This window comes from Ambystoma mexicanum, chromosome 5p (genome assembly GCF_040938575.1).
Source record: "Ambystoma mexicanum isolate Mex_15411 chromosome 5p, UKY_AmexF1_1, whole genome shotgun sequence".
NCBI lineage: Eukaryota > Metazoa > Chordata > Amphibia > Caudata > Ambystomatidae > Ambystoma > Ambystoma mexicanum.
Genome location: NC_090930.1, coordinates 25,915,476 through 25,928,300, shown reverse-complemented (window position 1 = coordinate 25,928,300; position 12,825 = coordinate 25,915,476). Strand labels below are relative to the sequence as shown.

At 42.1% G+C, this 12,825-nt stretch overlaps 1 protein-coding gene across 1 annotated transcript in view; it reads left to right on the top strand.

Moving 5' to 3' along the window:
• The window catches only part of LOC138480683 (FH2 domain-containing protein 1-like), a 285,834-nt gene that overhangs the window by 188,669 nt on the left and 84,340 nt on the right, over positions 1–12,825 (top strand). Inside the window, exon 4 of the mRNA XM_069612360.1 lies at positions 5,874–5,976. Within this exon, the coding sequence (XP_069468461.1) occupies positions 5,874–5,976 (103 nt within the window). The remainder of the gene's footprint in view (positions 1–5,873; positions 5,977–12,825) is intronic.

Below are 12,825 nucleotides of genomic sequence, written 5' to 3'. Positions count from 1 at the left end.
TACATGTCACGTCAGGGGAATGTTATAGGTGATAAACATTACACGGTTCCATGTCACATCAGGGGAATGGTTATAGGTGATACACATTACACAGCTCCATGTCACATCAGGGGAATGATCATAGGTGATACACATTAAATGGTTCCATGTCACGTCAGGGGAATGATTATAGGTGATAGACATTTAGTGGTTCCATGTCACATCAGGGGAATGATTATATGTGATACACATTATATGGTACCATGTCACATCAGGGGAATGGTTATAGGTGATACACATTTAGATGTGCAATGTCACATAAGGGGAATGATTATACGGGATACACATTAAATGGTTACATGTCACATCAGGGGAATGGTTATAGGTGATACACATTTAGAGGTTCCATGTCACGTCAGGGGAATGTTATAGGTGATACACATTACACAGTTCCATGTCACATCAGGGGAAGGATTATAGGTGATACACATTACACAGCTCCATGTCACATCTGGGGAATGATTATAGGTGATACACATTAAATGGTTTCATGTCACATCAGGGTAATGGTTATAGGTGATAAACATTTAGAGGTTCAATGTCACATCAGGGGAATGATTATAGGGGCTACACTTTACACAGCTCCATGTCACATCTGGGGAATGATTATAGGTGATACACATTTACTGGTTCCATGTCACATCAGGGTATGATTATAAGTGATAAACATTACACGGTTGCATATCACATCGGGGGAATGATTATAGGTGATACATATTTTGTGGTTCCATGTCACATCAGGTGGATGCTTATAGGTGATATGCATTATATGGTTCCATGTCACATCAGGGGAATGATTATAGGTGATAAACATTTAGTGGTTCCATGTCCCATCAGGGGACTGATTATAGGTGATGCACATTTAGTGGTTCCATGTCACGTCAGAGGAATGATTATAGGAGATAGATATTTAGTGGTTCCATGTCCCATCAGGGGACTGATTATAGGTGATATGCATTATATGGTTCCATGTTACATCAGGGGAATGATTATAGGTGATACACATTTAGTGGTTCCATGTCCCATCAGGGGACTGATTATAGGTAATACACATTTAGTGGTTCCATGTCACGTCAGGGGAATGATTATAGGTGATAGATATTTAGTGGTTCCATGACCCATCAGGGGAATGATTATAGGTGATACGCTTTATATGGTTCCATGTCACATCAGGGGCATGATTATAGGTGAATCACATTATATGGTACCATGTCACATCAGGGGAATGATTATAGGTGATACACATTATATGGTTCCATGTCACATTTGGGAAATGATTATAGGTGATACACCTTATATGGTTCCATGTCACATCAGGGGAATGATTATAGGTGATAGACATTTAGTGGTTCCATGTCACATCAGGGGACTGATTATTCGGGATACACATTAAATGGCTACATGTCACATCAGGGAAATGGTTATAGGTGATACACATTTAGAGGTTCCATGTCACGTCAGGGGAATGTTATAGGTGATCCACATTACACGGTTCCATGTCACATCAGGGGAATGATCATAGGTGATACACATTACACGGTTCCATGTCACATCAGGGAGATGCTTATAGGTGATACATATTTAGTGGTTCTATGTCACATCAGGGGGATGATTATAGGGTATACACATTAAATTGTTACATGTCAAATCAGTGTAATGATCGTAGGTGATACACATTAAATGGTTACATGTCACATCAGGGGAATGGTTATAGGGGATACACATTTAGAGGTTCCATGTCACATCAGGGGAATGATTAGAGGTGATACACATTATATGGCACCATGTCACACCATGGGAATGATTAAGACATTTATTGGTTCCATGTCACATCAGGGGACTGATTATTGGTAATACACATTGGTTCCATGTCACGTCAGGGGAATGATTATAGGGGCTACACATTACACAGCTCCATGTCACATCTGGGGAATAATTAGAAGTGATACACATTACACGGTTCCATGTCACATCGGGGGAATTATTATAGGTGATACACATTTACTGGTTCTATGTCACATCAGGGGGATGATTATAGGTGATATGCATTATATGGTTCCATGTCACATCAGAGGATTGATTATAGGTGATACGCATTATATGGTTCCATGTCACATCAGGGGATTGATTATAGGTGATACACATTTAGTGGTTCCATGTCCCATCAGGGGACTGATTATAGGTAATACACATTGGTTCCATGTCACGTCAGGGGAATGATTATAGGTGATAGATATTTAGTGGTTCCATGTCCCATCAGGGGACTGATTATAGGTGATACTCATTAGATGGTTCCATGTCACATCAAGGGAATGATTATAGGTGATACACATTTAGTGGTTCCATGTACCATCCGGGGACTGATTATAGGTGATACATATTTAGTGGTTCCATGTCACTTCAGGTGAATGGTTATAGGTGATACGCTTTATATGGTTCCATGTCACAGCAGGGGGATGATTATAGGTGATAGACATTTAGTGGTTCCATGTCACATCAGGGGAATGATTATAGGTGATACACATTATATGGTACTATGTCACACCAGGGGAATGATTATAGGTGATAGACATTTATTGGTTCCATGTCACATCAGGGGACTGATTATAGGTAATACATATTGGTTCCATGTCACGTCAGGGGAATGATTATAGGGGCTACACATTACACAGCTCCATGTCACATCTGGGGAATGATTAGAAGTGATACACATTACACGGTTCCATGTCACATCGGGGGAATGATTATAGGTGATACACATTTACTGGTTCTATGTCACATCAGGGGGATGAATATAGGTGATACGCATTATATGGTTCCATGTCACATCAGGGGATTGATTATAGGTGATACACATTTAGTGGTTCCATGTCCCATCAGGGGACTGATTATAGGTGATACACATTGGTTCCATGTCACGTCAGGGGAATGATTATAGGTGATAGATATTTAGTGGTTCCATGTCCCATCAGGGGACTGATTATAGGTGATACGCATTAGATGGTTCCATGTGACATCAAGGGAATGATTATAGGTGATACACATTTAGTGGTTCCATGTACCATCCGGGGACTGATTATAGGTGATACATATTTAGTGGTTCCATGTCACTTCAGGTGAATGGTTATAGGTGATACGCTTTATATGGTTCCATGTCACAGCAGGGGGATGATTATAGGTGATAGAGATTTAGTGTTTCCATGTCACATCAGGGGAATGATTATAGGTGATACACATTATATGGTACTATGTCACACCAGAGGAATGATTATAGGTGATAGACATTTATTGGTTCCATGTCACATCAGGGGACTGATTATAGGTAATACACATTGGTTCCATGTCACGTCAGGGGAATGATTATAGGGGCTACACATTACACAGCTCCATGTCACATCTGGGGAATGATTAGAAGTGATACAGATTACACGGTTCCATATCACATCGGGGGAATGATTATAGGTGATACACATTTAGTGGTTCTATGTCACACCAGGGGAATGATTATAGGTGATAGACATTATATGGTTCCCTGTCACATCAGGGGATTGATTATAGGTGATACACATTTAGTGGTTCCATGTCGCATCAGGGGACTGATTATAGGTGATACACATTGGTTCCATGTCACGTCAGGGGAATGATTATAGGTGATAGATATTTAGTGGTTCCATGTCCCATCAGGGGACTGATTATAGGTGATACGCATTAGATGGTTCCATGTGACATCAAGGGAATGATTATAGGTGATACACATTTAGTGGTTCCATGTACCATCCGGGGACTGATTATAGGTGATGCATATTTAGTGGTTCCATGTCACTTCAGGTGAATGGTTATAGGTGATACGCTTTATATGGTTCCATGTCACAGCAGGGGGATGATTATAGGTGATAGACATTTAGTGTTTCCATGTCACATCAGGGGAATGATTATAGGTGATACACATTATATGGTACTATGTCACACCAGGGGAATGATTATAGGTGATAGACATTTATTGGTTCCATGTCACATCAGGGGACTGATTATAGGTAAAACACATTGGTTCCATGTCACGTCAGGGGAATGATTATAGGGGCTACACATTACACAGCTCCATGTCACATCTGGGGAATGATTGGAAGTGATACACATTACACGGTTCCATGTCACATCGGGGGAATGGTTATAGGTGATACACATTTAGTGGTTATATGTCACATCAGGGGGATGATTATAGGTGATACGCATTATATGGTTCCCTGTCACATCAGGGATTGATTATAGGTGATACACATTTAGTGGTTCCATGTCCCATCAGGGGACTGATTATAGGTGATACACATTGGTTCCATGTCACGTCAGGGGAATGATTATAGGTGATAGATATTTAGTGGTTCCATGTCCCATCAGGGGACTGATTATAGGTGATACGCATTATATGGTTCCATGTCACATCAAGGGAATGATTATAGGTGATACACATTTAGTGGTTCCATGTACCATCCGGGGACTGATTATAGGTGATACATATTTAGTGGTTCCATGTCACTTCAGGTGAATGGTTATAGGTGATACGCTTTATATGGTTCCATGTCACAGCAGGGGGATGATTATAGGTGATAGACATTTAGTGGTTCCATGTCACATCAGGGGAATGATTATAGGTGATACACATTATATGGTACTATGTCACACCAGGGGAATGATTATAGGTGATAGACCTTTAGTGGTTCTATGTCACATCTGCGGAATGATTATAGGTGATGCACATTACACAGTTCCATGTCACATCAGGGAGATGCTTATAGGTGATACATATTTAGTGGTTCCATGTCACATCAGGGGGATGATTATAGGGTATACACATTAAATGGTTACATGTCACATAAGGGGAATGGTTATAGGTGATACACATTTAGAGGTTCCATGTCACATCAGGGGAATGATTATAGGGGCTACACATTACACAGCTGCATGTCACATCTGGGGAATGATTATAGGTGATACACATTATATGGTTCCATGTCACATTTGGGAAATGATTATAGGTGATAGATATTTAGTGGTTCCATGTCACATCAGGGAATGATTATAGATGATACACATTATATGGTTCCATGTCACATTTGGGAAATGATTGTAGGTGATAGATATTTAGTGGTTCCATGTCACATCAGGGGAATGATTATAGGTGATACACATTATATGGTTCCATGTCACATCAGGGGGATGATTATAGGTGATACACATTATATGGTACCATGTCACATCAGAGGAATGATTATAGATGATAGACATTTAGTGGTTCCATGTCACATCAGGGGGATGATTATAGGTGATAGACATTTAGTGGTTCCATGTCACATCAGGGGGATGAGTATACGTGATACACATTATATGGTTCCATGTCACATCAGGGGAATGATTATAGATGATACACATTATATGGTACCATGTCACATCAGAGGAATGATTATAGATGATAGACATTTAGTGGTTCCATGTCACATCAGGGGGATGATTATAGGTGATACACATTATATGGTTCCATGTCACATCAGGGGAATTATTATAGGTGATAGACATTTAGTGGTTCCATGTCACATCAGGGAAATTATTATAGGTGATACACATTTAGAGGTTCCATGTCACATCAGGGGAATGGTTATAGATGCCAATCATTACGTGCTTCCCGGTCCCATCACATAAGTAGAATGTTTATCGATAGTACACATGAAATGGTTCCAGATAACATGCATGATTCAGTTCTAGATCATGCTCATTATATATTTCTAGATCATAAATGTGGATCCCTTCTCACGAATGCTGACATGGCTTTCTCTCCACAGATCAGCTCCTGAGATTGTAGAGGACATACGGCAGGGATCTGGAGAGCGGTACTGCGGCGAAAGGCTGGCTGAGCTGATTAAACACTTGCCGGAGAAGGAAGAGGTGGGTCAGGTCCCAACCCCATCCTCACATTATCCAGATAAGATTTCACACCTTGCTCACTGAGTGCCAATATCACTAGGAGTCCATCTAACTTAACTGCCTTCACCCAGACCCCCTCCCTCTAATACCCATCTCCTCCCCTGAACATTCATCCACTCCTCAGTGGCCAGCCACACAAGGCATTTTCAGTCTGATGGGTCACACCCCAGTTAGAGCTCAGGATGTAACTCCATGCATCTCTTCTAAAGTGACATGTTGTGAATAATCTACCAGGAATCTGTCGCAAATGTGTATGCTGCACTTGATCCAGCATGAATCGGATGAAGACATACATGCTATGCATCATCCAGCATGAACTGATTAAGGTCTATATGCTATGCATCATCCAGCATGAACTGATTAAGGTCTATATGCTATGCATCATCCAGCATTATTCTGATTAAGGTCTATATGCTATGCATCATCCAGCATGAATCTGATTAAGAGCTATATGCTATGCATCATCCAGCATGAATCTGATTAAGAGCTATATGCTATGCATCATCCAGCATGAATCTGATTAAGGTCTATATGCTATGCATCATCCAGCATGAATCTGATTAAGAGCTATATGCTATGCATCATCCCGCATGAATCTGATTAAGGTCTATATGCTACGCATCATCCAGCATGAATCTGATTAAGAGCTATATGCTACGCATCATCCAGAATGAATCTGATTAAGGTCTATATGCTACGCATCATCCAGCATGAATCCGTTTAAGAGCTATGTGCTACGCATCATCCAGCATGAATCCGATTAAGAGCTATGTGCTACGCATCATCCAGCATGAATCCGATTAAGGTCTATGTGCTATGCATCATCCAGCATGAATCCGATTAAGAGCTATGTGCTATGCATCATCCAGCATGAATCCGATTAAGAGCTATGCGCTATGCATCATCCAGCATGAATCCGATTAAGAGCTATGCGCTATGCATCATCCAGCATGAATCCGATTAAGGTCTATGCGCTATGCATCATCCAGCATGAATCCGATTAAGAGCTATATGCTATGCATCATCCAGCATGAATCTGATTAAGAGCTATATGCTATGCATCATCCAGCATGAATCTGATTAAGGTCTATATGCTATGCATCATCCAGCATGAATCTGATTAAGGTCTATATGCTATGCATCATCCAGCATGAATCTGATTAAGAGCTATATGCTATGCATCATCCAGCATGAATCTGATTAAGAGCTATATGCTATGCATCATCCAGCATGAATCTGATTAAGAGCTATATGCTATGCATCATCCAGCATGAATCTGTTGTAGACATGCATGTTGTGAATAGTCGATCATGAATCCTTTGTAAATCTGCATGCTGTGAATAGTCCAGCATGAATCTGTTGAAGGCATACAGGCTAGGCATCATCCAGCATGAATCTGATTAAGAGCTATATGCTATGCATCATTGAGCATGATTCTGATTAAGAGCTATATGCTATGCATCATCCAGCATGAATCTGATTAAGAGCTATATGCTATGCATCATCCAGCATGAATCTGATTAAGAGCTATATGCTATGCATCATCCAGCATGAATCTGTTGTAGACATGCATGTTGTGAATAGTCGATCATGAATCCTTTGTAAAGCTGCATGCTGTGAATAGTCCAGCATGAATCTGTTGAAGGCATACAGGCTAGGCATCATCCAGCATGAATCTGATTAAGAGCTATATGCTGTGAATAATCCTGCATGATTCTATTGAAGACCTATATGCCGTGAATAGTCCAACATGAATCTGTTACAGACCTGGATTATGTGAATAATCCAGCATGATCTGTTGTAGAGTTATATGCTGGGAATAGTCCGGCATGAATCTGTTGAAGGCATACATGCCAGGCATCATCCAGCATGAATCTGTTGAAGACATACATGCTATGCATCATCATGCAGCGGGAATCTGTCCTAGACCTATATGCTAAGAACTATCTAGGCAATATCTTAAAAGAATCCCCCTGGGGGCCTTTGTAATCTTGACTTGGACCCCAGAATCCCCTGTGGTTCAGAACAACATCTGCCATCGTGGTAAATTACAAACATAAATAAAGGGCATAGTCTGAAATAGCAGGTTTCAGAAATTAGGAAGCGATTGTCACACAATCATGAAAAAGAAGAGGATTAATTCTACACCGTAGATGTCGGCAGCACCAAAAAAGATGTTCTCGGAATCGGGGCGAGTCATCTCCATCAAAGTGAAAGCTTGTTTTTCCCTTTAAGGATGTGGGTTTATAGGGAAGGAATGTTGTCTTGGATTAACCTTGAATTTCCGGCAAGCTCGCTTTTTGCACAGATTAGGGAGTCATTACAGCAAGTCTGGATCTCCCCCAAAACCCCACAAGTACCTCCATAAGTGGAGGAGGGATTGCCTGGCCTAAAGGGAGTACACACCACTACCCACCATTTACGGGAATGTTCAAATGGGGTCAATCTTCTCTACAATGGCCTAGGACTGCAGCCCATGGGCAACTCATAAGGCCTCTCTTGAGCGATTAACATCACGGATCCTTCGGCACCAGCGCCGCCGATCTTTGGAAATCAAAGACAATGCCATGATCAACACCAACACTTCCTCCACCGCTGAAATCTTCATCTACGTCAACGAACCAGGCATGGGCAACTCATAAGGCCTCTCTTGAGCGATTAACATCACGGATCCTTCGGCACCAGCGCCGCCGATCTTTGGAAATCAAAGACAATGCCATGATCAACACCAACACTTCCTCCACCGCTGAAACCTTCATCTACGTCAACGAACCAGGCAGAGCTATTGAAAATACCCGCTGATGCCGGTGCACAGATTGAGGTCAACACCAATGGTCATCGGATCACTGGACTATGGTCTCACTCTACTCATGGCCCCATGGGTCTTTCCAGCCATGACTCTCTAGGCCCCTATAGGTCTCCCCAGACCCCACAGCTCATAGCATCTTGCTCATTTCTGACCACAACTCCCTGGGTCCCTCTAAAGGGGCTCCAGGTGCCCTTCTCACCACAACCCCTAACTCCTTTCTGACTACTGCACCCCAAGAGTTCTGAACTTGGAACCCTGGTGCGCACCTGAAAGGGCCCCGTTCTGACCTTCTGACCGGCCTGGACAATCCTGACCACAGCGTCCTCAGCTCCTGGGACCGAGGCTGCCCGGACTGTGGGGGATTACAGTCCAGTAGAGCAAATAGATTCTCGGCATCGAAGGGTATTGGGCAAAATTCAATAAAATCCCAATTGACCAAGAGTATCACAACTGAAATAAATGGGAAGGGATCCAAAAGACATAAAAATCTTACAAGTGAAAGTAAGGGTACTCCTGGGAGGGGTCATTAGGTGCTGCTCTACGGGACCATTGAGGGGCGCACGCTCTATACTCGACTGTGCCCAAGAAACACATGTCCAACCTTAGACCTGGCCGCATGGAGCTTCTATCTCTTGTACACTTTGTATTTATTAAACAAAACAACAGGACATAGTATCAACTTTAGGCCAGGGTAGGCTTGAAAAGGGATTATTTCATTTTCCAATACGTCCGTGACACCTGCTCTCCCTAGGCTTGCGAGATACAAAAGACCCTACTGATCCCTAGGCTTGCAAGGTATAGAAAGACCCTACCTATCCCTAGGTTTGCGAGATACAGAAGACCATACCTGTCCCTAGGCTTGTGAGATACAGTAGATCCTACTGATCCCTAGGCTTGCAAGATACAGAAGACCCTACCGATCCCTAGACCCTACCAATCCCTAGGCTTGCGAGATACAGAAAACCCTACCTGTCCCTAGGCTTGTGAGATACAGTAGACCCTACTGATCCCTAGGCTTGCGAGATACAGAAGACCCTACCGATCCCTAGACCCTACCAATCCCTAGGCTTGCGAGATACAGAAAACCCTACCGATCCCTAGGCTTGCGAGATACAGAAGACCCTACCTATTCCTAGGCTTGCGAGATACAGAAGACCCTACCTATCCTTAGGCTTGGGAGATACAGAAGACCCCACCGATACCTAAGCTTGCGAGATACAGAAGACCCTACCTATTCCTAGGCTTGCGAGATACAGAAGACCCTACCTATCCTTAGGCTTGTGAGATACAGAAGACCCTACCGATCCCTAGGCTTGCGAGATACAGAAGACCCTACCTATCCCTAGGCTTGCGAGATACAGAAGAAGACCCTACCTCTCCCTAGACTTGCGAGATACAGAAGACCCTACCGATCCCTAGGCTTGCGACATACAGAAGAAGACCCTAACTATCCCTAGGCTTGCGAGATACAGAAGACCCTACCGATCCCTAGGCTTGCGAGATACAGAAGACCCAACCTATCCCTAGGCTTGCGAGATACAGAAGACCCTACCGATCCCTAGGCTTGCAAGAAGGAGGAAATTCAGGTTGCTGCTTCGGGCAAGAAGTTGGCGGCAGAGGTGAGATGTTGGCAGGGGATTTTATGGTCTACCAAGTCAAACGCTACTCAAAGGTCTAAGCGTAGAAGAAGTGCCGGCTTTCCAGCGTCCTTGATCTCACTGAGCTGGTTTTTCAGGTCGGGCTGATTCCGTTCCATGGCCCGGGCGGAACCATGATTGACGCATTGCCAGGATGTGGTTAAATTACAGGTATTGCTGGATTTGGAGGTAGGCAGCCCTAGCCAGGATTTTTAGGAGGAAGGGGACTGTGGTCTTTTGGTGGTAGTTAATCCGGGTTGTGGGGTCTAGGGATGTTTTTTTTTAGTAATGGGAGTAGCAATGCTTCCTTGAGACTAGAGGGGCCAGACAGGCAGAGAAGGAGGCGTTGATGAATGGGCTTGAACTGGGGTTACCGACCCAGCCCTTTAAGACACGATAGCAATACTTTAAGATGGATGGGGATGCAGAAGATACTCAAACATCAATAATAAGACTAACTCAGGAAGTTGGCAAATCACATCTGTTTTATTTGCAATTGTCTGAAACAGGGACTTGATATGATATGATACAATATGGCATTTATAAAGCGCCTATACACACATGTTTCAAGTTACAACGAACATTGACGATTCTCTTGATCTTCTCACTCAGCAAGTTTTATAAAAAAGCAGATTATTTAGTAAAAACACGTCACTATTGATGTCATCCTACGTTTTAAATGACAAAAACCTATTTGAGAAAGGGAACATCTAAGTATACGTTCCATACTTGTTGGGAAGGTGATTGGGTCTCTAACATCAGGTTGGGCAACTAAGACCTCCCCTCATACAGGTCACAATGAACATCATCAAATACACAACATCCCATTAATTACACAAACTATAGGGCTCCCTATTATGTAGCCCTCTATAATTGGTTGGCACCCTTGTATCCATCAGTACTTTTCCACATATGCCAGCAGCATGCAGACTGGCATCCAGGTGCTGGTGGGTTGGTCTTGACCATAGCTTCCCACCAATTAGTCTACTATTCATCATCACTCTGCTGTCTGCCAGTCAATTAGCCCTTTGAAGATTGGCCTTGAGATTGTTCTTCGTGCCTGAGAATAAGATGGAGTATAGCACACTCTGTCTCCTGGAGTTGGCGTAAAACATCATGATTATCTATTTTCACTCATCCACGTGACTGAAGACCATGTTTAGAGCTCTGCTGCATTTAAAATACTCTTATTTAATGAACCTCTGACGTCTTCATTGTTCTCGTGCCCGTCTTTTGAACAGGAGTTTGTTCTTCACACACTTGTAACCACTGTCTGATCATTCAGGCCCAGAGCGGACTTGGCTTCTTGGTGCTGGTCCAGGCTCGTCTTTCTTTGATTCACCTCTATAATTCAATAGCTTTTCAACTGCGACACACTGGAAAAAGCCTTTCTTTCTCGGGGTCCAACTCTGCTAAAATGCGTAGTGGAATCATCCATTGTTCATTCACTCCTATATATATATATATATATATATAAACACTTTTTTGTCAACATTATAATAAGAATCCATTGTACAGACTTTTCATGAAAAGTACATGCACATGTGATGTCATCAGTGATGTCATCAATGACATTTCTGATGTCATCTTTGATTTCCTGGGTGTAAGTCTTAACAATGCACGTTGGTGGCACGATTTATGGTTGCTTAGCTGACCATAACTATTGAATTTCAGGGGTTTTCGGTTTTACTTTGAACCGTAACGTCCCTTTAACAAAGTTTTTTTACTGAATTTCATAGGATTTTAGTAGCGCAACTTAACCATAACGTCCCTTTAACAAAGTTTTTTTACTGAATATACATTTTCATAGTGTGAATTTGATAGATGTTTACTAGGATTCCCTTACTTTATATACATGTAACATACTGAACCCACTGCTAATGATTTTGATGTCCGCGGACTGTGCGTATGTCCACGAACGGTCGCGGACGACATCAACACTACCCAAACACTCAGGGGGTATCTTGAATTGTTCTATCATACCATATAAACACTGCACAAGTTCAAGAAGCAGCACATAAACACATTATATATAATAATAATAAATAAGCAGTGGAACCTATATATGTAACACATCAACCATCCATTTAAATACCCTATGTAGTAAAATGGAATATACCAAAACAAAAATTACCTCACAGAAACTGCAGAGCTAGAAGCAACAGTAGACCTACACAACAGTACAAATACAACTTACCAGAAACTAGTAAGTAAACTTCATTTTTCTTATATTTTTCTAAACGTTTTTTATTAGGTACACTACAATTAATATATTTTTGTTTTTCACACAGAAATGTGCAGTACTTTGGAGTGGCTTGAGGAAAATTTCCACGTGAGAAAATGTCTGAAGATAGTGATAATAAT